We start from the raw sequence: 24,558 nt of genomic DNA, 5'->3' as shown, positions 1-24,558 counted from the left end.
ACGCTTCCCTTCGCGGCTCGCTGTTGGGGCGGGAGAGCCAGGCGGGCGGCGCGGCCGCGCTGGGCCGGGCAGGGCCGGGCGGGACTCGCGGGCGCGGTGGGGCGCCATGCGGGGGCCCCGGGCCCCCCTCTTCGGGCCGCGGCCCAAGCTGGTGCTGCTGCCCCTGCTGTTGCTGCTGGGCCACCGGACTCGGTCCCGGGGTGAGTTGTGGAGCGAGCTCGTGTCAGGCGCCCTGCGGCCGCGATCGCCGCGAGAGCGCCGAGCCTCCGCGTGCACCGCAAGTTTGCGGAACGAACCCCGGAGGGGCAGATGCCCCTCTGCACCTCCCCGGGCAGGGACCGGGCGGAGAGACGAGTTGGCGAACGGGGTGGGGGGTGGGGGGGTCGGCCGCGAGGTGGGAGCCCGAGGCCCAGGGGTGGGGTGGAGGCTCTAGGGGTGGTAACAGGATGTGGCTGGCAGAGGGAGGGGAGGAGTTATGCCCAAAGACTGGGGAGGGGTATCCATCGCCCCCTTCCTGCTGCTCTCGCCGGGAAGGGACCCCCGGATCGCCCTCCACAATTGGCAGAAGTCGGGGGAAATTCAGGTTCTGGGATGTGCAGGTTGGGGGAATTGAGCCCCTTCCCTCGGACACCCTGCGCGCCCCCACCCCCGCCTCCCTCTCCAGACAGCCCTGGGCCACTGCAGTGCTATGGAGTTGGACCCTTGGGCGATCTGAACTGCTCGTGGGAAGCTCTTGGGGACCTGGGAGCACCCTCCACGCTGCACCTCCAGAGCCAGAAGTAGTGAGTACAACCGGCTGACGTGGGGAAACTGACGCTTTAGAGGGCGGCCGCTCAGGTCCTAGCATACTCGGGTTGAGAGGACCCCAATAGTTCTGCTCCGCAGCCCTCCCCCTCTCAAGCCCTTCTATTCCAGGTTTCAACATTTCCTTGTTGTGTGACCCTAGACCAGTCACTGACCCCCGCCCCACCCCCACCCCCGCCTCTCCTCCTCCTCTGTCAAAAGATGATGATAAAGAAAACTGCCTCCCAGCGTTAGTTCTGAGGGTTCAATGAATTAGGCATCTGCAAAGAGAAATTGCTTAATAATTAGAAGGTGTTTTTTATTGCTGTGTGACCTTAGGCAAGTAACCTAACTTCTCTGAGGGTATAAAAAGATAATTTGGTCTGGTGCCAGGGATGCAGCAATGAAAGAGGCAGTCAGAAAGCCTGTCCCTCGTGGAGCCTGTCCCTCATGGAGTCAAGGGGAGACCTGGGTTCCTTCATGATGAAGCACACCTGCAAACTCGAATTCATTTCAAATTTGGCTATTTGAGGGAGGAGTAAAAGGGGCATTGAAAGGGGGGAACCACAGTGGGGTGGGTGGGTTGTTTTTAATGTATTTATTTATTTATTTGAGAGAGAGAGAGAAAGAAATAGAGAGTGAGCAAGCACACAGAGGGAGAGAGGGAAGCAGGCTCCCCACTGAGCAGGGAGCCCCATGCAGGGCTCAATCCCAGGACCCTGGGATCATGACCTGAGCCAAAGGCAGACGCTTGACCAGCTGAGCCAACCAGGCGCCTGGTTTTTGTTTTTTGTTTTTGGGGAGTTTTAAAAAGAGATTTTATCTATATATTTGTCAGAGAGAGGGTGCACAAGCAGGGGGAGCTACAGGCAGAGGGAGAAGCAGGGGCCCAATGCAGGACCCTGGGATCATGACCCAAGCCTAAGGCAGACGCTCAACAGACTAAGCCATCCAGGTGCCCCTTGTTTGTTTGTTTTTAATGATGGTAAAATGCTCATAAAATTTACCATCTTTTTTTCTCAACTATTTTTAGTGCACAGTTCAGTGGCATCAAATACATTCACATTGTTGTGCAATCATCACAGCCATTCCGTTCCAGAGGGGCCTAGTTTGAAATGGTGTAAGATGGAGGAGTCAGAGAAGGCCTCCCCTTTTTTTAATGAGACAAATCCACATCACGTAAAGCTAACCCATTTTTAAATGAACAGTTCAGGGGGAGCCTGGGTGGCTCAGCTGGTTAAGCGTCTGCCTTCTGCTCAGGTTATGATCCTGGCATCCTGGGCTCAAGCTCCATGTCGGGCTCCCTGCTCAGCTTGGAGTCTGCTTCTACCTCTCCCTCTACCCCTCTCCCTGCTCATGCTCTCTTCCTCTCTCTCTCTCTGTCAGATAAATAAATAAAATCTTATTTATTTAAAAAACCCAAACAAACAATGAACAATTCAGTGGCATTTGGTACATTCACAGTGTTGTGCAACCACCTCCTCTGTCTAGTTCCAGAACATTCTCATCACCCCAAAAGGAAGTTCCATCCCCATTAGCAGCCACTCCTCATCCTCTTCCCCCTGCCCCCTACCAGCCCCTGACAAGCACCACCCTGCTTTCTGTCTCTATGGATTTGCCTGTTCTGAACATTTCCTATAAATGGAATTATAAGAAATGCGGCCTTTCGTGTGTGGCTTCTTTCACTTAGTATGTTTTTGAGGTCCATCCACGTTGTATCAGAACACCCTTCCTTTTTTATGGCTAAGTGATACTCCACTGTATGGATCTATCACGTGTGGGGTATCCACTCATCTGTTGGTGGATATTTGGTTTGCTTTCATCTTTTGGCGATTGTGACTCGCACTGTTATGAACATGCATGGCCAAGTTCTTGAGTTCCTGTTTTTTAATTCTTTGGGGTCTGTGCCTAGGAGTGAAATTGCTGGGTCCTATAGCAATTCTGTGTTTAACTTTTTGAGGAACTGCCAAACTGTTTTCTGCGGCAGCTGCGACATTTTCCATTCCCTCCACGGCTGCAGTTTCTCCACATCTTCCCCAGCACCTGCGTTTTTGTTGTTACTGCTATTTTATGAAGGCCTTGTTCTGAACTTTTGAAATCTAATCCGTCAGGATATCCTAAACACCGCTCGCTGTCACCCGCATCTGGTCTGTCAGCAAGACTTGCCAGCTCCACCTTCTGCATTATCCAGAATCTGACGCACTCTCCTTCCTGGGCACCCACCCTGGTCCAGCCTCCATCCACCATGACTAACCTGGGCCATGCGGTCAGTCACCTTCTCTCCTTGGGCCCCTGGCTTGCACCTTCCAGCCCACAGTCTGTTCTTCGCCACAGCCGCCAGGGGGCGCCTGTGAACACCCGCGTCAGGGCACATCTCTGCTTTGCTTCCGGCCCTCCAGGGGTCCCACCTCACTGGGGTAAAAACCCAAGTCTTTCCTGTGGCCTGCTAGGCCTTGCACAGTCCGCCTTTCGCCTCGCTACCCTCGCCTCCTCCCACCCTCCCCCTCACTCGTTCCACTCCTGCCGTGCGGGCCTCCTCCTCGCCGTTCCTCAAACACAGCCGTGAGTGTACCTCAAGGCCTTTGCACCCGCGGAGGCTGCTTTTTCCTGAAATGCTTTCCCCCAGGTACTGCATGGCTCCGCCCTCGTGTCCTTTAGGCCTTTGTTCAAAAGTCTCATCTGCGAGATCTCTGACCTGAAACAGTACTGTCATTCCTCACCACATCATCCCCCAGCCTCCTCTTTGCCCTGATGGTTGTTGTTTATCATCCATTACATACGTTAGGGATTCTGCCTCCCGCACAGGAAGATCAGCTCCAGAGAGCGGGTCCTCGTCCGCCTGGGTCGTAGCCCTGTCCCCAGCTTCTACGAGGGGGCCTGTCAGTATGTATCTGTTGACTGGATAGTTGCGTAAGGGCAAATGGCGTACTTATAAGCAGGTGCCAATGAACACAATAAGCGATGCTCGCATGCCATGTACTGGGCAGCCAGTGCGGTTTTAAACACATTCCGTTTATTGTCTCATCGCTCTCCAGCCCTTCAGCAGGTACTGCTATTACCCTTGTTTTGTAGATGAGGACAGAGGCACAGAGAAGTCAAGTCAGTTGTTCAAGGTCACACAGCTCTGAAGCGGCAGAGCTGGGATTTGAACCCAGGGAGAGGAGTTATCATTATGGCTCTGGCCCCAACCCGATATACACCACACCCCTTCATCCCCACATCTCTCCTCACAGCCATTCCAACAGAACGTGGACTGTGCCAGTGCCCGCTGGGCAGAGCTGGGTGACTATTCGGAGGGAACAGCTTACCACGTCTGATGAACTGCTTGTCTGGGGTACCAAGGCAGGCCAGCCTCTCTGGCCCCCAGTCTTCGTGAATCTGGAAACCCGAAGTAACCGGCGGGATGGGGGTGGTGTGCTCTATGTGGGGTGGGTGGTCCCGGAGATCCTGGCTTAATGCACCTGGCCTCCCCTTCCTCAGTGAAGCCAGATGCCCCCAGGCTGTACCCTGACGTGGACTTTTCAGAGGATGAGCCCCTGGAGGCCACTGTCCATTGGGCCCCACCTGTATGGCCACCCCATAATGTCATGGTCTGCCAGTTCTACTATCGAAGATGCCAGGGGACGGCCTGGACCCTGGTGAGTGTCAGGGGCCCCCCTTTTCCTCACTCTCTTCCAGGCAGGGCCCAGGACATTATCCCCAAATCAGAAACCCAGCACAGGGCCTGTTCCTTACTTGCCCTTATGATCTGTCCACATCTCACACAAAAGGCCTGTACGTGCATCTTGTTCAGCTAAAAAATCACCCCCCACCACCAAACAATCTAAAATTCTATGCAGTCCCGATCCCAAATTCCACTTGGAATTTTTGAGAAACTCAGTAAACGTCCTCAGACATTTTTGTGAATGAATAGAAGTTCTCCAATAGCTTACATTTACCTTAAAATTATGGAACCCTTCCAAGAACTCTTTGAAGTGGGTGCATTTTATACCTACCCATTTTACAGATAAGGAGCAAGGTTCAGTTTAAACACCCCAAAATAATGAATAAAGGCAACTGACATTTCTGAGCACCTGGTGTACATCAGGTCCCAAGCTAATTGCATGGGTTATCTTGATGAGTCCCTCCCCACCTCCCTTTATAGTAGATGCTTTTATTTATTTATTTGTTTGTTAATGTTTGTTTATTTTAAGTAAACTCTACCCCACACATGAGGCTCAAACTTAGGACGCCAAGATCAAGAGTCGCATACTCCACTGACTGAGCCCGCCAGGCGCCCCTATAGCAGATGCTTTTAAGATTTTTATTTCGTAGTTGGGGAAGCCAACCTCAGAGAAGTTAAGCACCTTAGCAAGCTCACATGGCAAGAAAAATGGAAGAGAACTCTAGAGCAAGGAGACCCCAGAAGGAGTTGGGGGACTGGCCCATGTACTTTGTACAACCCAGAAGTTACCAGGATCATTTCCTCTCACATCTCATTGGCCAGAGCATGGTCACATGGTCTCACCTGATTGTAAGGGAGGCTGGGAAATGGAGTCCTTACTCTTGACAGCCACGTTTCCAGCTGATATTCAGAGCTTCCATTTCCAAAGGAAGAAGGGGAGAATGGATATTAGGGATAACCAATAGTCTCAGCCACCTCCTGCAAAATTTGCCATGTAGAAGATAGTTGTCACTGTGATTAAGCATGCAATTCAGAGAAATCAGAGAAATGCTGAGATACAGGCTTTGGAATCTGACTGCCCGATTACGACTCTCAGCTCCAGCATTCATCTGCTTTGTGACCTTGGGCAAGTCACTTGCCCTCTCTGGGCCTCAATTTTCCTCAATTGTAAAATGGGGATAATGATGAAATTTACTACCTACTGCTATACATGACCCACAGGGTGGCCAGTTCGTCTCTTCTTCTTGCCTGGGATTGTCCCAATTTCAGATACAAAAACGCTGTGTCCTGAGAACTCCAGGGTTTGGGACAAAACAGGCTAGTTGGAGTCTGCTGACACACCGGGTCGAGTACTCTCAACTCAGTCCTCGGACTCATTGCTTTTTCCTCTCTATCCCCCAGCTAGAGCCGGAAGTGAAGTCCATTCCCCTGGCACCTGTTGAGATTCAGGGCCTGGAGCTGGCCACAGGCTATGAGGTGCGGGGCCGCTGCCGAATGGAGAAAGAAGAGAATCTGTGGAGCGAGTGGAGCCCCATTTTGTCCTTCCAGACGCCGCCCTCTGGTGAGGGCCTCCAGCCTTGCCCTTAGAACCTCGTCTCCCCTCCTGGCAGTCTGTACCACTAGGCCGCTCTCATGTGTATCCCCTTCCCTCATCCTTGCCAGCTCCGAAAGATGTATGGATATCTGGGAACCTCTGTGGGACACCAGGCAGACAGGAACCCCTGCTTCTGTGGAAGGTGAGCTATGGAGAGCGGTTCCGTTCTTCCTGCACATGTCAAGAAGCCCCAGATAACACCCGTGCAAACGAGACGGCGGTTCCAGTGCCGCCTTCCTGAGGTTGTTCCAAGGCTCCAAGGAGGGGATGCTCAGAGAGGCCCTGGCATAGTGCTGGGCACAGAGCGAGCCTCCACCCATGTCCCCATGTCAGCTACTTCTGGGAGATCTGAGCTGGGACATGAAGGCGTGTACAGATGTTCCAAGCAGGGGGGAACAGCAGGTGCAGAGGTTTGAAAGCAAGAGTAGGCTCAGCTCCATAAAATACAGCACAGTGTGCCCGGGCTTGAATGCTGATGTCAGAATGACATTAGGAGATGATAGAGAATGATGCAGCCGTCCTCATTGATCCAAATCCGTTGAGCATCTGCTATGTTCCAGGCATTGCTAGGCCCTGGCTCACAGTAAATATGGCAGGGAACAAAACAACAGAGCGCATACCCTCTTGGGCCTCACAATCTAATATTAATTTTAACCACATGTAACACAGACCTCTTACTATGTGCCAGGTTCTAGCCTACATGCTCGTTTATATTAACTGACTTTACAGATAAGAAAAACGAGACACACTGGGGCACCTGGGTGGCTCAGTCAGTTAAGCCTCTGCCTTCGGCTCAGGTCATGATCTCGGGGTCCTGGGATCGAGCCCCGCATTGGGTTCCCTGCTCAGCGGGGAACCTGCTTCCCCGTCTCTCTCTGCCTGTTGCTCTGCCTACTTGTGCTCTCTCTCTCTCTGTCAAATAAATAAAATCTTAAAAAAAAAAAAAAAAGAGAGAGACACAGAGAGGTTGCTTCAGACCACACAACGGGTAAGTGGCAGAGCTGAGACTCACACCAATTCACAGCCTCAGTGTCTATGTCATAACACATACTTTGTTAACACCCCTTCACTATGCTGAAATGAAATACTTAGATAACCCATTTTCCTTGTGTCTTAATAAATATATAATAAAGTGTTCTAATTGTAATATTCTGTAGAAGAGAAAGGGAAAATAAAATAACTGCATATGGCAATTATGCAACTCAGCAATGTGAGAGGAACACTAAATCTGTATATACCTAATAATATGGCTTTAAAATACATATAGCGAAAATTGACAGAACTACAAGGAGAAATACATGAATCCACAACCATTGTGGGAGATTTTAATATACCCCATCAGTGATTTCATGATAGATGGAAAACAAGTGAAGATCTAGAATATTTGAGCATGTGATTAACAAACAACCTAATGGACTTACATAGGAAGTGTCAGAACATGCCTTTCTTCCATATATAATCAGGACATTTACCAAAGTCGACCACATGCCAAGCCATACATCCAGTTTCCAGGGATTTCAAAGGGGTGAGGTGATGCAGGCCACATTAAAGAATTTTCTAATTAGAACACAGATTGTGGGCGTGCCCAGGTGGCTCAGTCGTTAAGCGTCTGCCTTCGGCTCAGGTCATGGTCCCGGGGTCCTGGGATCGAGCCCCACATCGGGCTCTCTGCTTGGCGGGAAGCCTGCTTCTCCTTCTTGCGCGCACCCCCCCCCCCCGCTTGTGTTCCCTCTCTCACTGTGTCTCTGTCGAATAAATAAAATCTTTTAAAAAAACCAAAAAACCACAGATCGTGCTGGGAATTGATCATAAAAACTGCCTAGAAAGTCCCCAGGTATTCTGAATACTTACTTATTTTTTTTAAAAGATCATATTTATTGAGACAAGAGTTTTTTTTTTTAGGATTTTATTTTATTTTATTTTTTTATTTGACAGACAGAGATCACAAGAAGGCAGAGAGGCAGGCAGAGAGAGACGAAGGGAAGCAGGCTCCCTGCTGAGCAGAGACCCTGGGGCTCTATCCCAGGACCCTGGGATCATGACCTGAGCCGAAGGCAGAGGCTTTAAGCCACTGAGCCACCCAGCTGCCCCTATTTTGAATATTTAAAAATTCGGTGAGCATTAAAACCAGGGTCCCCCCCCCCGCAAAGATTTTGTCTTAGTACATCAAAAGGAGTTTGGTTCTAGGATCAGTTAACATTATTAGACAGGATAATCATCTACAAAAGTTTTTCCTCTATACAACAGTAGGAATTTTGAAATCCCAAAGAATTGCACAGGACACAGACTAGGATGAGGCGAGAAGGCAGACTCATATAGGGGCAGGGTCAGATCCTGTCCGTACTTCAGATCTTGAAATTTAGTTTGTCGTGGGTTCTTTTCCCTTGATTTTGATTGATTAAAATATAATTTTTCTTGAGTACTGGGTTTTTGGTAACCTCCCCTTTAACTTTTGCATCCAAGGGGAGCGCCTTACTCAGTTCCTCCTGGTGTGGGTCCTGGAACTGTATTTTAATGTCACCTTTGCCACTGAGCCCCCCCGAGACTTAGTTTCTTCATCTGTAAAGTGGAGCCAACAGAAATATTCCACTGACTGGTTTGTGAGGTGGCCCTCACTGAGATACACAGGATGTGGATCTGGTAGATGGGAGATCCTAACCCCTTCTTCCTCTCATCCCCCAGGACCCGGGGCACTGCGTGCAGATGAGCTATAAAGTTTGGTTCCAGGCTGAAGGCCAGGAGCTGATCCAGAAGACGGCTCCCTGCTGCAGCTCCTTCGTCCCCGCCCTGGCCGAGTGGGTTGGGGTGTCTGCCATCAATGCCACGAGCTGGGAGCCTCTTACCAACCTTTCTTTGGCCTGCCTGGGTAAGAGGCTGTGAATTTCCTCGGAGCGGTGCCCTGGAGAGGGAGGCGGGGACTTCCCGAGAGAACAGCCAAGGCTTCTCCAACCCCCATCTAGGTCCAGATCTCGCCCCCCGAGGCGTGGTGGTCAGCAGCATTGCCGGCAGCACAGGGCTGCTGGTGACTTGGCAGCGGGGGTCTGGGGAGTTGCAGGAGCACGTGGTGGACTGGGCTCAAGACGGGGATCCCCTGGAGGACCTCAGCTGGATCCGGCTTCCCCCTGAGAACCTCAGTGCTCTGTTGCCAGGTGAGGCCGTGGGACACCTAGGTTCCCATCCCAGCTCCTGTCCAGCAGACTGACGCGTGGACCTACAGGAGGGAGTGTTGTGGTTAAAATATCATTAATTCCTGCAAGCAGTGTTCACTGACCACTCACTGTGTGCCTGGCCATGTTCTAGACACTGGTGTGCAGTGACAGCAGCTGCTGCCTATTGGCACTTACCGGCAGCATTAAGTTATTCAAACTTCCTTATAAAGTAAGTTTCTGTTATTATCCTGCTCAAGGTAGAAACGAAGAAAAAAGCCCAGGGAGGTGAAGCAACTGACCCGAGGCCACACAGCAAATAGATGGTAGAACCAGGATTTGAGCCACATACCCAGGCCCCTCAAGCCAGGCCCTGAACCATCACACCACTCACTCTCGCAGCAACATCCCTGTGCTCATGCAGCTGACGTTCTTGTGGAGTGAGCAGCCCAGTGAAACAAACAATAACAAAACAAGTACATCCATAATGTAACTGGGGAAAAAAAGAATAAAACAGTGCAAAGGGAAGGAGGGAGAATTGCTATTTTAGAAAGAAAGGTTTTTAGAAAAGGCCTTTCTGGAAAAGCAGCATTTGAACTAAGACCTGAAGGAGGCGAGAGGGGGAGCTATGAGGAAGTCTGAGGGAAAAGCAAGAGGGAACAGGCAGTGCAAAGGCCCAGAGACAGGAATGTGCCTGATGTGTTAGAACAGCGAGGAGGCCTGCATGGCTGGAGTGGAATGAGTGAGGGGGAGAGCAGGAGGACATGAGGGCAGGGAGGTGACAAGCAAATTGTGCAAGGCCTGGTGGGCCACAGGAGGGACTTGGGCTTTTGCTCTCTGTGAGGTAGGAACCATGGATAGTTCTGAGCAGAGGAGGGATATGCCCTGACTCTGTTGCTTACAGGTGCTCTTGGCCTGCTCTCGGTGGGGGGGAATGGACCAGGGAAGGGGTGAGGGCCACACCAGGTAGGAACTGAGGAAGGGAAAGCAGCAGGCAGGTTCTGATTGGAGGTCCTGGGGCAGAATTTTGGGAATCCATTTGGATACATTGTGTTGGAGACGTTCATACAAATGGAGGTGTCCATGGGGGCTGTTGGCTACTCGGGTCTGGGGGCTTACAGTGATTTCTGGGCTGGGGCGTGGCATTGGGAGCCCATCCTTGGTGTAAAGGACTTGGGAGAGCGTGAAAAGGTATTGAGTGAAACATTTAGGAAGGGCAGAGTCCTTCCTAAGGAAGGAGGAGCCCTGATTCTGGAAATTTCCCATTTGGGGAAGGCCAGGCAACAGCAGTAGGTTTTGTGAAGGGATCTCAGGACCCTCACCTACCATGATGGGCGGTGTGCAGGCCCCACCCATAGCCTGGTATTTGCGCATCTCCCAGCCTCTGGCACCCGTCTCTCCTGGCCTGAAGGCTTTCTCTGGTCACTGAAGTATTTTGGCCATCTGAGAAGCAGTCTGGAAGTGCTGGTGAATTAAGTCGCCCCAGATGCAGCCCTTCACCAATTACTACTAAGTGTTGGTGGATAAATATCCCAGCTTCCTCCCTCCTTGGTTCGCCTCACTTTCCGGCATCTGCTCTCTGCTGCCTCCCAGAGGTCGCCAGCGGGATTGAGCTTCCAATGCCTCCATTGGGAACTTGTTCTCATTTACTGGCTGCCTTTCTTTCCCTATTTCACTTCCCAGCTGTCCTGTTGGCGTTCTGTGGGGTTACCACCCAGAACAGTTACTGTTTTTTTTTTTTTTTTTGTGTGTGTGTGTGTGTGTGTGTGTGTTTTAAAGATTTTATTTATTTACTTGAAAGAGAGCATGAGAGGGGAGAGGGTCAGAGGGAGAAACAGACTCCCCGCCGAGCAGGGAGCCCGATGCGGGACTCGATCCTGGGACTCCAGGATCATGACCTGAGCCGAAGGCAGTCGCCCAACCAACTGAGCCACCCAGGCGCCCCTAGAACAATTACTGTTACCCAAATATTTATCTCAACGAATTTTTCAGGAGACCCAAATGAAGACGTCTACCGAGTAGAAAATGAGTAGGGGAGGGAGAGCCAACTCTGACTGTCTTTCTCCTCCACCGACCAGGGAATTTTGAAGGAGGGGTCCCCTACCGAATCACAGTGACAGCAGTCGCTCCTTGGGGCGTGGCCCCTGCCCCCTCAGTCTGGAGGTTCAGAGAGGAAATGGGTAAGTGGTGGAGCTGGAGAATGGGGGAACCCCCTGGAACCCTAGCTAGCCTTGACCCACTGGCTTTCTCCCCAGCGCCCCTAGCTGGGCCGGTGCTTTGGCGACTCCAGGATGCCCCTCCAGGGACCCCCGCCATAGCGTGGGGAGAGGTCCCAAGACATCAACTCCGGGGCCATCTCACCCACTACACTGTGTATGTGCAGAGCGGGACCAAGCCTACTGTCTGCATGAATGGTGAGCTTCACCGCCTCCTTCCCCCTGCTCCTAGCCCCGCCCCCAAGACCCACCCATCAGTCTACCCCACCCTCATCCCGCGATTGGCGCCTTTGGTTCCCTCTCAGTGCCTGGGAAAATTTGTGATGTCGTCTGTTCCCTAGTGGACAATAACTCTTGTGGCTATCAATATAATGGGCTGTCATTTGACCATTAAAAATGAAGTCTCTGATCTATATTTATTGATATTGAAAGATGCCTGTCATGTTCATTAAGTGAAAAAGATAAAAAGATGACAAAACTCCATGAGATGGTTCCATTTGTGTAAAATAAACCTGGCATTGTGCAAAGCAGAGGCACAAATGTGAAAACAAATTGCCCACAATGTCAACAGAATCACAGGTGTGATTTTTATTTCTTTTTCATACCTTTGGGTATAGGCTACATTTTTACTCTGAACACAAATTCCTTTTTAGAAATACTGTTATTCCCTTTTTTTTTCCTAATTACAAAAGTTATCTGTGCTTATTGCCATAGCTGACACATTAAAGGAATATGTCATTAAGAATATCAGCATTCTCGGGGCACCTGGGTGGCTCAGTCGGTTGCACAACCAACTCTTGATCTTGGCTCAGGTCATGATCTCAGAGTCATGGGATCAAACCCCACGTTGGGCTCCCCACTTGGGAGGAAGCCTACTTGGGATCCCCCCCCACACCATGCTCTGTCTCTCTCTCTCTCTCTCTCTCAAATAAATAAATATATAAATCTTAAAAAAAATACCCGCATTCTCATAATTTTGGTGACATTGCTAATGCAGCTTCCAGATTTTTCCATGTATCTATTAACACTGAGATAGGAGTTGTGTTCTTTGATTTTTTTTTTTTTTTAATTTGACGGACAGAGATCACAAGTAGGCAGAGAGGCAGGCAGAGAGAGAGGTGGAAGCAGGCTCCCTGCTGAGCAGAGAGCCCGATGCGGGGCTCGATGTGGGGCTTGATGTGGGGCTTGATCCCAAGAACCTGAGATCGTGACCTGAGCCGAAGGCAGAGGCTTTAACACACTGAACCACCCAGGCGCCCCATCTTTGAAGATTTTTAACTTTGTATTATAGAAAATTCTAGCACACACAAAAGTAGGGAGACTAGTATAATAAACCCTGATGTGCCCACAGGTGTCAACAAACTATTTCCGGCCAATCTGCTTTCATTTTATCCCCTGCACTTTTTTTTCTAGAGTGCTCAGTGTCATTTTACCCCTCATTACATCAGTGCTTCGGCATTTGTCTCTGATAAAGCCTATTTTTAAACATAATTACTTTGCCATGATTGCACATTACAAAAGTATGTATGGACCATTAGAACAAAATTTTTGTTTTCCTATTTTTTTAGGATTTTATTTATTTATTTTTTTGAGAGAGGGAGTGTGTGTGTGTGTGCATGAGTTGGGGGGAGGAATAGAGGGAGAGAAGCAGACACCCTGCTGCCTGCCTCGGGGCCCTGATCCTAGGATCCTGAGACCATGACTTGAGCCAAAGTCTGATACTTAACTGACTGAGCCACCCAGCTGCCCCATTTTAAATTTTTTTAGATTAAAATGTTTATACATATCTATATTAAATATATATACATGTATTATTATTATTATTATCATTATCATTTTAATTTTTAAAAAGATTTTATTTATTTATTTGACAAAGAGAGATCACAAGTAGGCAGAGAGGCAGGCAGAGAGAGGGAAGCAGACTCCCTGCTGAGCAGAGAGCACAATGCGGGGCTCAATCCCAGGACCCTGGGATCATGACCTGAGCCGAAGGCAGAGGCTTTAACCCACTGAGCCACCCAGGCGCCCCTATCATTATCATTTTAGAGAGGGAGAAAGGAGGGAGAGGAAGAAAGAATCTTAACCAGGTTCCATGCCCAGTGTGGAGCCCAATGCAGGGCCAGTCTCAGGACCCTGAGATCATGACCTGAGCCAAAATCAAAAGTCGGTTACTTAATCACACCCAGGTGCCCCTGGATTATTATTTTAAAAAGATGACAGTGTTAAAGACTATAGTTTGGCCTCGGAGTCTCTTATGACTGTGATGTTTTTCCCCTGCTGATTTAGCTTAAACATCTTTCTTTTCTTTTTTTTTTGTTTTTGTTTTTTTGACATCTTTCTATGGCAATAGAGCCCAATCAGTGTTCATGTCTCCCATAATCCTACAACAAACTGAAAAGCTACTTCCTCTTTTGGCTTAAAAGCAAAAAAGCACCGTTTAGTAAAAATAAGTAAACAAATATAGTTCTGCGAGGTGCACTTCTCCCCACCTAGGGAGAATCTCCATTCACTGGGTTAATGTGCATATGGGGAATATGATGCTCATTCTTTCTTTTATTTGTTTGAATATATATCATTTTTGAGGGCTTTCTGTGTGCCAGCCACTGATCTAGGTGCTGGGAATACAGCCCTTGTGGAGTTAACTTTCTAATGGTCAGGGAAGGCCTCACTGAGGAGGTGAAATTTGAGCAAAGACCTGAAGGCGGGAGCAATGTGGATATCTGGGGAGAGTGTTGCAGACAGAGGAAGCACATGCAAAGGCCCTGAGGTAGGACTTGACTGCCTCCCCAACTTCTCTGGGTGTGTCCTTCAGTGAGCGGCAGCACCCGGAACATCACCCTGCCCGACCTTCCCTGGGGTCCTTGTGAGCTGTGGGTGACTGCATCCACCAACGCAGGACAGGGGCCACCAGGTCCCAGCCTCCGGCTTCACCTACCAGGTAGGGGGGAGGGGTGGGACTGCCATAGGACTGCTCAGTTTCAAGGAGATAGGGGTTTCAGTGAGTGAGCAAACCTTTTGACTTGGGGGTGGTTACTGATGATGCCTCAGAGGTATTCGGATCCTACTAAATAACTTTGGATTATCAAGCAGTGTGTCTCTGACCCTTTCACCCCATCCCTGACCTTGACCTCTTACCCGTGACTGTTTTATTCACAAGCCCCACTCCCACCCCAAGATCTCCCCCACCCTTAGCCCCTAACCACTCATAAGCCCCACTCCTTTACCTGCCTCCCTCACCCAAACCCGGCCCCATGTGTGCTCCTTTCCTGATCCCTCTCCCATCCCTGGTATCCAAATGTTCTGCCCCTCTGCCTCAGATAACAGCCTGAAGTGGAAAGTTCTGCCGGGTGTCTTTCTCCTGTGGGGCCTGCTCCTGACTGGCTGTGGTGTGAGCCTGGCCACGTCTAGAAGGTGAGGCTGTCAGATATGTGGGTCTTTGCCCAGGTGGGGAGGGCAGTTGGACACTAGCTAAGCTCTGGTGGGGGGCAAGCAGTAAGGGAACGCCTCAGGGTTCTGCGGACGTTCCTGGGTGCTGCAAACTGGGCCTGGGTATCAGGTCACTTAGGTTCTCTGCCCTCTTACCTGCTTGCCAGGTGCCTCCACCTTCGGCACAAGGTACTGCCCCGCTGGGTCTGGGAGAAGATTCCTGATCCGGCCAACAGCAGTTGTGGCCAGCCCCACGTGGAGGTGAGCGAAAAAGCCTGGCTTGTCTGGGCCGTCTGGGAGGTTGGCGAATGAGGGGGTCAGCGGGGAGGGGGTGGGAGCAGGCTGGGGAGAATGGGGATGCAGAATCCCTGTCTCTTTTCTTCCCAGGAGGTGCCTCAGGCTCAGTCCCCCAGGGACTTGCCCGTCCTGAAAGTGGAGGAGATGGAGCCCCTCCCAGTTGTGGAGCCCCCCCAGACCTCCATCCAGCCGGGCTCTGGCTATGAGAAACACTTCCTGCCCACCCCCGAGGAGCTGGGCCTTCTGGGCCCACGCCCAGTTTCCGAATTCTGGCCTGAACCCAGCCCAGGCCAGGAGAGGGGTGCCCATTTGACAGATGAAGACACTGAGGCTCAGAGAGGCTGAGTCACTTGCCTGAGGACACCCAGCCAGGAAGAACAGGTTGAAGGACCCCTACAGAGGGAGGGCCTAGCCCTCTGGGGAGTGTAGGGATGGAGGAGGGAGCAAAGGAACATGTATGAAATCGAGTGGCAGCCGCCTCCCCAGATCTGTCCTGCTGCTGTTAACAGAAACTGCAGCTGGGCGTCCCTGCTGCCCCACCTGCTGCCATGTGCAGCCCCGGATGGAGTTCCCGCCAATGGACTGCGGGCGGGAGTGCCTCGGGCTGATGCCCAGATGAGGCCCAGAGGGGTCTGGGCTCTTCCACACTTACCCTTGCCCATGAGCTGGAACACCGGCGCGCCCGCCATCCAGCCTTAACTGTACCGGAGAAGGCGGAGCAAGAAGAGGAAAGGAACCTCTGTTCCCAAGTGACTGTGTGACTCCAGGCCACCCAGAGAAACACCCTTGTACGTTTTTGTAGCTCTCAAGGCTGGGGCGCTGTGTCCGGCAGCCACGTCTGCTCACACCGACTCCCTGACGCCAGTGGGAGTGAAGCCCTTGCTCTCCCACCAGGAGGTGTTGAGGGGGATCCGTGCCAAGAGCACACATGCTCAGACTGTCCGGATGCTTGAACGTTTTATTTTCAAGTATAAAGGCTTTGTCGTAGAAGGGGGCCAGGGTCACAGGCAGTGGGAAGCGTCCAGAAGCCCGGGAGGAGGTGACGTGCGGGCCAGCTGGCTCCCAGGTGGCCCAGCCAGCCCGGTGGCGCCCTGTCTGCGCCGGGGACCCGCTGCTGGATGCCGAGAGGCCGAGGTAGCTGTGAGAGGAGCCGGACGTGGGGTGGAGGGCGTGGGCTTACATGACCACACAACACTGGCACGTCTTTTGCTTAGGACCACTTGCCTCTTCGCCCTCGGGAGGGACAGATGGCTCGGGCTGCCGGGCAGGTGCATAGGTGGGCACAGGCCGGGCACTGGGGTTGGCCCGAGGCCCTTGCGCCCGAAGCAGTGGCTGGCGCTCGGCAGGCTGCTCTGGGGCTGGGGTCTCTGCCAGGAGGGGGGTGGCGTCCCCCGAGGGGCCCTGGCCCTCAGCAGGGGTTTGGGGCCTTACAGATCCCTCCTCCAGGGAGCCTTCCTGCTTCTCCTGGGGCTGCGGATCTTCCTCTTCTGGCCTTGACTCTTCCTTGGCCCCCGCGGGAGCCCCTGCCTCACTCACCTCCTCTGCCTGACATTCCTGTCCGCCCTCAGACTCTCTCTGCTCTTCCAGACTCAGATCTTCCTTGACCGCTTCGGTCTTCTCGGCCTCCAATGGCGCCTCACCTCCTCCTTTCTCAGCCTCCAGTGACTCCTCGCCTTCTTTCTCGGCCTCCAATGGCGCCTCACCTCCTGTCCTCTCTACCTTCGGTGACTCCTCGCCTTCCTTTCTCTCCAACGCCCGTGGTTCTCCAGGCACCTCTAGCTCTTCCTCATCTCCTTTCTGCTCTACTCCCAATGGTTCCTCATCTTCCTTCTCTGCCTCTAGCTCTTCTGCGCTTTGCAGCTCTACTTGCAATGGCTCCTCGCCTCTTTCCCTCTCTGCCCTCAGAGGTCCCTCAACTGCCTCTCTTGCTACTGACAACAGTTCCTCAGCTGCTTCCCTTTCTGTCCCCAGCTTGTCCTCACCCCCTCTCCTCTCTGGCTCCAAGGAGTCCTTGCTTCCTTCCCTCTCCGCCATCAGAGACATGTCTGCTCCTTCCTCCTCTGTCCCTGCCTTCTCCTCACTCCACTTCTCTCCTCCGCCCACGGGTTCCTCTGCTTGGCCGCTCCCTGCCTCCCCAGCTTGCTCCCCTGCCCCCCTCTCTGCCCCCAGTGGACTCTCAGGTCCTCCCCCCTTTCCCCACATCCTTGGCCCTTCCAATCCCTCCACCCCCAGCTCCTCCCAGTCCTCGCTGAGGGTCACCCTCTCCACCCAAATGAAAGACCCCTCCTCTCCTCCAGAGCCCCCTGGCCCGTCGCCGTCGGGGCTGCCCCTGGGAACACCTCCTTCTCCAGGAGCTGCTCCCTCTAGTCTCACCTGAAGCCTCGGTGAGCTGGCCTGCACAGCCTTCCGGCCCCTGCCCAGCTCCCCTGTGGCCTCTGAGTCCCCGCTGTCTGGCTCTCCCACCCCCTCCCAGACCACCTCCACGATGCCCCTGTCCTCCTTCACCCAGGATGGGAGCTCTGGGCAGCTAGCTTCCTGCCTGTCCCCAATGGCCTCCAGCACCATCTCCTCTACCTTAGCCTCCAGCTCTGGGCCCGTGGCCTCCGTGGCACAGTCCTCTGTGGCCCTCAGCCCCTCCCATACCACCTTCACCACACCCCCTTTGGCCTCGTCCACCCCCCCCTTGGATGCTGCCAGTGCCTGAATAGGCTCCTGCTCTGGAGGGGGGCTGGGTCCAGGGCAGGGGCCATTGGTTTCTGAGGAGGCCCCTGCTGCCCCAGGAAACAGCCTCAGGTCTGACGGAGCCCTGACAGCCTCATCTCTGGCCTCTGAGGGGGACTCTGGAGATGTGTCCACTGGTCCAGCTGGTAGGGAGGCTCTCTTGTTCAGATCAGCATGGTCTTGGGGAGTGAGAGGAGGAAAAGGAGAGGAGACAGAGGGGCGACAGAGTGAGATTCTGGCCCCCCAGATTCAGGCCCCTCTTCTTGGGACCCCCTAGACCTGGAGCACAAGCACCCACCTGTGGGACCTGCCTCCACGACAGGCTGGGAGAGAGGTCGGTGACCCTGCAGGGATGGCAGAGACAAGGTCAGTCCAGCCCGTGTCTGCACCTCCAGCCTCCCTGCATGCGGGTACCCGCCCCCGCTCAGACACCCTCAATGCACCCCCCACCCCCCATCACGTTCGGGATCAAACCCTCAGCCTTCCTCACCTGTCTTACCGCCCTCTGGTCCAGGGCCTCACACACAGTAGGTGCTTATCAATACTGTGTCTGTGAGCCAATAGCTCTGTATTAGGGACCTACTCGGTCACCTACTGAGATTGCTGTGGACAAGGGACGCTTACTTAAGCCTTTTGCTTTGGGGACTTACATTCCAGGGGGGTAAGGTATAAACAAAAACACAAATAAATATGTAATGCCAGGGAGTGAGAAAGACTATGGCAGAAAAAAAAATAAGCAGGAGGAGGGGCTCTCGAGGAAGTGACACTGAACCGAGAGAGACCCAAAGGGTAGGAGGAGCCAGCCTTGAGTCAAGAGGTACATAAGGGCATTCCAAGCAGAGGAGAAAGCAAGTGCAAAAGCCCTGGGGCTGCAACGAGCTACACATGTTCAAGGACTGGAAAAGAGGCTCAGCATAGCTGAAGTGGGGCAGGGGTGGGAGGGACAGTGCGAAAGTATGAAAATGGGCTCAGGGAGGGGAGGAGGAGCAGCTAAGCCCCAGGAATCTCCTCATAGTTCTCCGATCTTATTCTCTTTCCAGCCTCCAGGCCTTTATGTGGGCTGTTTCCTCTGCCTGGAATTCCCTTTCCACTCTTGCCTGGTTCCCACTCAAATTCAATATATATGGCACTGCCTCCAGGAAGCCTTCCCTGAACCCCCAACCTCACTCAGGTGATTCCTCTATGCTCCTCCCCTGCCCAGGGCTCCCCCCATCACAGACTCTGGGATGGTGATCTCCCACGGGCCAGGAATCCTTCCTCGCGCCTCTCTGGCAAGTAACTCCCAGCCAATGCTTAAAACCCAACGAGTGCTGCTTCCCACATCCGTAAACAGGTCTGCTTCTCCCTCTGTGCCCTGAAACGGGCTCCTGGGAGCTAAGCTAAGGCACCAGGGAGAGCCAGGGGCTGTGGCCCCTGCTCTTCCCTATGGCCAGGCACAAATGTTGGCAGATCTTTGGACTTCGGGGACAACCCAGAGAGCCAGATTTTAATGTAAGGTTGTCAAAAGCCTGTGTGTTGCGTAGCATGCAGACTGTATCTTAATAAAAGTGCTGCTAAAACAAAAGCCCGTGTGGATGCCTCCGATGACAAGAGCATCTCATGGTGACCTGCTCCCCACTCTGAGGCCACATTCCACGAGTACTGCCCCCCCCCCCACCGCCCTTTTCCCACCACATCCCTTGTTCTGGCTGTAAGAGCAATCCTATGGCAGAATTCTTCCTCGGGCCTGTTCCTGGTGCGAAGCCATGATCTTCTTGACCTGCTCCCTCACCTCCGACCGCCCTGTGCTGATGCTGTTCTCATTTTGGACATAGGGAAACTGAGGCTGGAGCAAGGAATGCAACTTGTCCAAGACCACAGAGCGGAGCAATAGCAGAGGACTCAGTGGTTAAACTGCCCTTGGAGAAATCGTGCTTTTGTCCCCGCTGGCTGCCTCCCCACCACCCACTGGCTCCCCTAGCCCCTCACCTGTCTGCGCCAGGTGGGCCTCCCTGAGGGCTTGTGCTGGGCACCTGTGGACGCACTCTGCAACAGCTGCAGCTGGGACTGGAGTCTGGGGAAGAGAGGAGCTGCTGGGAGCCAGGACCCCAGGCTCAATGCCCCTCCCCCCCCTTTGCCGCTTCCTTCGGGTGGACCTGGGGACCTAGCCTAGCCAGGCTGGCAGGGGCTTGACTCACGTGAACAAGCTGTCTTCCAAGTTCCGGATTCGGGCCTGAGCCTGGCCCTCGGGTGACTGGGGGTCTTTCGAGGTGGAGTCCTCCAGCCGCTCCGTCCCCTCAGCCGCCCCATCCATTAGCCAGCGCTCCCGGAGAGACTTCCTCTGGGCATGGGAAGGTAGCTGTGCATAACGACTACCCCACCCCATGTCGGGTACCCTCCTAATCCCCGGGGCTGGGAAGATTTCTTATTGCCCAAAACCACCCGGAATGGGGCAGACATTTCTCCTTCAAGGTGGGATATGATACATGCCTTCACTGTGCACCCCCAATATTGCCAGGTGGGACAGACACCCCCACTACCAGCGCATAGCTCTTCCAGCCTAGAACAAAACACCCATTATCTCCCCACCCCTTCCAGCATGGGACAGGCGCCCCCAGAGGTGAAATCGCTTTTGGCCCCTCCCTATACCCAAGCTGGGCAAACACCTTCACTGTTCCCATACTCTGCCCCCAAAGGTGGTACAAATGTCCCCATCACCACCACCGCCACCTACCCTCCCAGGCTGAGGAAAAATGCCCCCCCCCAAAGCTGGAACCCATGCCCCCAATTGCTCCCCCAAATTGGACACAGGTTCCTATGATTCCCCCCAAACTGACTCTCATTGGCACCCCCCCCACTTCATTGCCTAAGCTGGGCAGGCGCCCCTGCCCGCCCCCAACCTTGAGCCGCTCCACGCGGAGTTTCTCCTCTTCCAGCTCTCGGCGCGCGGCGCGGATCTCCTCCTGCAGCCGCCGCTTCTCCTGCGCACAGAGGACCGGGAGCTGCACGCGGGCCGGGCGGGGCCGCCGCCTCCCTTTCCGCCTTCCCTCCTCCGCGGGGCTCGCGGGGGTTCCCGGGGCTCCCGGGGCTGCGAGCCGGGCGGGGCCGCGGAGCGCACGTCGGGGCCCCAGGCGGGGAGGGGGCTGCGGAGGCGCTGACTCAGCAGCGGGTGGGGGCGGGGCGGCGGGGGCGGGGCCGGCCGCGCCCGGGATGCTGCGGAGGCCTCGCCCGCGCGGAATGGGGGGTCTGTGGAAGGGGGTGGGGACGGGGCCTTGGAATGGAGATCTCCAAGGGGGACCGGGCTGTGAGGGTCCGAGATATGGAGTTACAGAGAGAGAGGGGTTCAGAGAAATGGGGGTCCAGATATGGATATCAGAGGGAGGGGACTAGTGCGATGGGGGGTCCGGAGAGGTGCCGTCGTGAGTGTCCAGAGAGACTGGGGCGTAGAGATGGGGCCCGAAAAGATGGAAGTGCAGACATCGAGGGCTGAGAGATGGGAGTTAGTGAGATGGGGTTTCAGAGGATGGGGTACAGATATGGGTGTCAGAAGGATGGGGGTTCAGAGAGACCGGGGTGTAGAGATGGGGTCCAGAAAGATGAGGTGCAGAAGGGGGAGATCAGAGACATAGGGATTAATAAGATGGGGGTTCACAGGGATGGGCTCTAGAGAGATGAGGATCCAGAGATGAGGGTCTAAGAGATGGGGTTCGGACATGGGGTGTTTGGGAGACAGGGGTTCAAAATGGAGCATCGGATGTGGATTCTGGGAGTGTCGGGTACACAGCATCACCATTCTGGGGGTGGTGGTGGCCAGATAGAGGAACTGGAGAGCAGAGGGGCCTGAGGATTTAGGTGGGGTGCCCTGGGCAGGGCTGGAGCTGAGGGTGCCTTCCCGCCCTCCGCCCCACATACACACACTTCACAGCGTTAAGCCTGCTTCCCGGATTGAGAGAGAGTTGAGGAAGAGACCTGGGACAAAAGTAGGAGGGCCCAGGACGCCGGGTGGAGTGCAGTGGGAGGGCTTCACTTACAGCGATGACCTCTAGGCGCTGCCGGTAGAGGGAGCTCTCGGCCATGGGCCTGTGGGGAAAAGGCAGAGACTGCGGAGGGGGTCTCCCAGGGCCAGGCCCGCATCCGGCCACCTCCCGAATGCCCCTCTCGGAGCCAAGATCCCTGAGCTGCTTGGAAACCAACCGAAGCCCGGCATTTTCCTCTATTTCCCCTTTGCAACTGAAAGGAGTTGGGGGAGAGCTCAGAGTTTCTTTGGAGGGTGGAGGGAGAGCAGAGACCATGACAAGTTAAGCTAATGCTCTTCCTAGGCCTGACATGTCCTCTCTGAGCCTCAGTTTCCTCATCTGTAAAATAGGCTGGGATAGCTTGATTCTCACCTTGCAGAGAGGTGCCCTTGCAAGGAAATATCCATGCAGGAAAAAACAGGACATAGTGTTCCAAAAACAGTAGGGTCATTTATTATTAATAATGTTAGTAATTCCCGTGATTAATAATGTTTATGGTTAATTATAAGAACCAGTCCCAGGCTGTCCTACAGACACTCTCAAATCCTGCCAGGCCCCTAACATGCTGTGTGTCTCTTTCCAATTCCACACCCTCTCCAGACCTCTCGGCTCCTACCCAAGATACCTTCAGCCCTGGGGGATGAGGGAATCTGGGGAGAAAAGTGTCCATCCCAAGGTAGACACATGCCATTGCCATGGTAACTCTGGAGCTACCTGCCAACTCCCCTCCCTGGGAGCAAAGGTTACCAGGTCATGTAGCCTAGCATTGGACTCTGAGCTGGGAGGAGGCAGAGGGGTCTTGGTGTTTAAGGTTTAACCTGAGCTCACCCCCATCACTGACCTCCATGCAGGACCCCAGGATCCCTGCGCCTACAGAGCCACCCCTTCTGTGGGACAGTCATTGTCACATGAACCTATACACAGATGTGTGTTGAGTGCCCACTATGTGCATGGGCTTCTGCAGGACAATATCTGGAAGGATCTATCTATTTGCCTGTTGTCCCTGATATTTAGCTCAGGGAGGATGGCACAGGACAAGCCCTCAAACATTTACTAATTTGAGCACTAACTCTATTGGGTGAGCATCAGCCACATTGCCCAAACTCTGCTGGGGACTCCCAAGTCTTCCCTGGCCACACCATGAAGACATAATAATGCAGGGCTTACTACCTATAGTGCCCTAAGGGCTCTAGAGGGTTTCTGATAGACTCCCACAGTCACCTCCGCCTCTCCCTCCCTGCCCTGATCTTGAGACACTAGTCCACCCTTTGCTGAGTTGCTATTCTGAGAATAAAAGCAGCCAACCATGATTAGCCAGCGTGTACCGCATGCCAGGTGCTGTTAAATGCTTTGCCTCTAGCAATTCATTTAATCTACCCAGTGATCCTGGGAGGCAATAGTACTATTGTCCCTATCTTATGGATGGGGAAACTGAGGCTCCAAGAAGTGGTGAAAAGACTCATCTAAGATCACTGAGTCAGGAGATCAGAACTCAGGGGTCTCAGGCCCAAAACACTGGGAACACTGCAGGTAAGAGGGGTCTAGGCATCCTCTTCTTGGCAGCCACGAGACCAGAGATCAGCCTGGGGGTTCCCGATTTCAGTTGACCTAGGGGGCTAATGTCATGCTTAATAAGGTATCCCAAAGGGAGCCCAGGGCCCCTGCTATTAAGTTTGCCCTTGGGGGAGGGCTAAACTTCCCCCCTCTGCTGTCCCATTCCCAAGATGTAATCTCCCTGCCTCTTCCTTGCTGGGGGGGAGGTGTGTGGAGATCGGGTTCCCATTGCTAAGCAACCAGGTTTGTAGTTGGTGAATAATGCAACGGGGGACCCAAAAGAGTGAGCAACCAAATTGGGGTCCCTGGGGGGAAACGCTTACCCGGAACTCTTTACAAACCTCTGGAGCCCCTCCCCCCTCTTACTTTAAAATGCCCTCAAACCTTGAATATTAAAATCCTCTGCGCACCCTGTTTGATAGTGTTCATCTCCAACTCTACAAGAACAGTGTTCGTGGCCGTGGCCTTTTGTCACCAGGAACAGCTGGTGGCCATTTCACTAAGGAACTAAGGTTCCAATTTTGCCATCATCTTTCCCAGTTTAGGAGCTGTTAACTTTTTCTGTTATATCTCAAGCATTTCTTCCCACCTGGGACACTGAGAGATGTTTCTCGAGGCAGAACATGGGAGTGAGGGACCCTGGTATTTCCCGCCACTGTCCCCCTCAGTCATAGCCCCACCCCCAGGCTGGACTTTGAGCTTGAAGACTGCCTGCAGAAAATCTCTGAAAAAAGGAGGTGGGGGGTCCACATCTCCCACCTGACTCTCTGTAGAGGGGGACATGAAGAGCCTGCGGGTTTGGCTGCCTCTCTCCATTCCCCCTAGGGCCCTTAGAGAGGACAGGCTGGAGCTCTCACCTCCCCACCCCCCGCCGGAAAGGCCAGTGTCCTCCGAAGAACCCCTCTCAGACCCTGCCCACCAGCCACCCCCACCCCGGACCCCAGACACTTACATGGGTGTGGCTGGAGACCACATCTGGCTCTGCAGGGCCATCTCTGCCCAGAAGCCCACCTTCAGGTCTCCAGGATCAGGACCCACCACCCGCTTGCCTGAAGGTCCCTGGATGCTGTGACTTGGCTGGTGGGAAGGGGGGGCTGCAGGAGGGCACTGGGAGAGCTGGTCCAGCTGGTTTGGGCCAGGAGGCAGGAGACGCAAGCACGAG

At 53.5% G+C, this 24,558-nt stretch overlaps 2 protein-coding genes across 4 annotated transcripts; one reads left to right on the top strand and one right to left on the bottom strand.

Moving 5' to 3' along the window:
• Window positions 1-16,114, top strand: IL27RA (interleukin 27 receptor subunit alpha). The gene is made up of 14 exons (XM_080804967.1): window positions 1-200; window positions 665-782; window positions 4,017-4,174; window positions 4,264-4,421; window positions 5,849-6,008; window positions 6,110-6,183; window positions 8,724-8,907; window positions 9,002-9,190; window positions 11,266-11,367; window positions 11,443-11,601; window positions 14,216-14,341; window positions 14,721-14,814; window positions 14,997-15,090; window positions 15,217-16,114. The coding sequence occupies exons 1-14, from the start codon at window positions 107-109 to the stop codon at window positions 15,469-15,471; spliced, it is 1,965 nt and encodes a 654-aa protein (XP_080661093.1). The 5' UTR covers window positions 1-106; the 3' UTR covers window positions 15,472-16,114.
• PALM3 (paralemmin 3) lies at window positions 15,470-24,558 on the bottom strand. Of its 3 annotated transcripts, none has more exons than XM_080804942.1 (7): window positions 24,349-24,558; window positions 21,858-21,906; window positions 20,727-20,807; window positions 20,025-20,167; window positions 19,816-19,900; window positions 18,146-18,191; window positions 15,470-18,026 (listed from the first exon to the last, which is right to left on the bottom strand). In XM_080804942.1, the coding sequence occupies exons 1-7, from the start codon at window positions 24,387-24,389 to the stop codon at window positions 16,303-16,305; spliced, it is 2,169 nt and encodes a 722-aa protein (XP_080661068.1). In that variant the 5' UTR covers window positions 24,390-24,558; the 3' UTR covers window positions 15,470-16,302. The 3 variants fall into 3 exon arrangements, with proteins under 3 accessions (XP_080661068.1, XP_080661070.1, XP_080661069.1); XM_080804944.1 differs by lacking the exon at window positions 24,349-24,558 and adding an exon at window positions 20,317-20,386 and having other exon boundaries at window positions 21,858-21,909; XM_080804943.1 differs by lacking the exon at window positions 24,349-24,558 and having other exon boundaries at window positions 20,025-20,386; window positions 21,858-21,909.

This window comes from Martes martes, assembly GCF_963455335.1.
Source record: "Martes martes genome assembly, chromosome: 1".
Taxonomy (NCBI): Eukaryota; Metazoa; Chordata; class Mammalia; order Carnivora; family Mustelidae; genus Martes; species Martes martes.
Note: the sequence above shows the minus strand (reverse complement) of the source record. Positions and strands in the feature narration are given on the sequence as shown.

Excerpts from the sequence above, each read along its gene's own strand:
- IL27RA (XM_080804967.1), top strand. The coding sequence starts at position 107 with ATGCGGGGGCCCCGGGCCCCCCTCTTCGGGCCGCGGCCCAAGCTGGTG. Across the intron at positions 4,422-5,848 it reads AGGGGACGGCCTGGACCCTG|CTAGAGCCGGAAGTGAAGTC; the intron begins GTGAGTGTCAGG and ends TCTATCCCCCAG. Across the intron at positions 14,342-14,720 it reads CCTCCGGCTTCACCTACCAG|ATAACAGCCTGAAGTGGAAA; the intron begins GTAGGGGGGAGG and ends CCTCTGCCTCAG.
- PALM3 (XM_080804942.1), bottom strand. The coding sequence starts at position 24,389 with ATGGCCCTGCAGAGCCAGATGTGGTCTCCAGCCACACCCAT. Across the intron at positions 20,808-21,857 it reads AGCGCCTAGAGGTCATCGCT|GAGAAGCGGCGGCTGCAGGA; the intron begins GTAAGTGAAGCC and ends CTCTGTGCGCAG. Across the intron at positions 20,168-20,726 it reads TCCGCGTGGAGCGGCTCAAG|AGGAAGTCTCTCCGGGAGCG; the intron begins GTTGGGGGCGGG and ends TCCCATGCCCAG.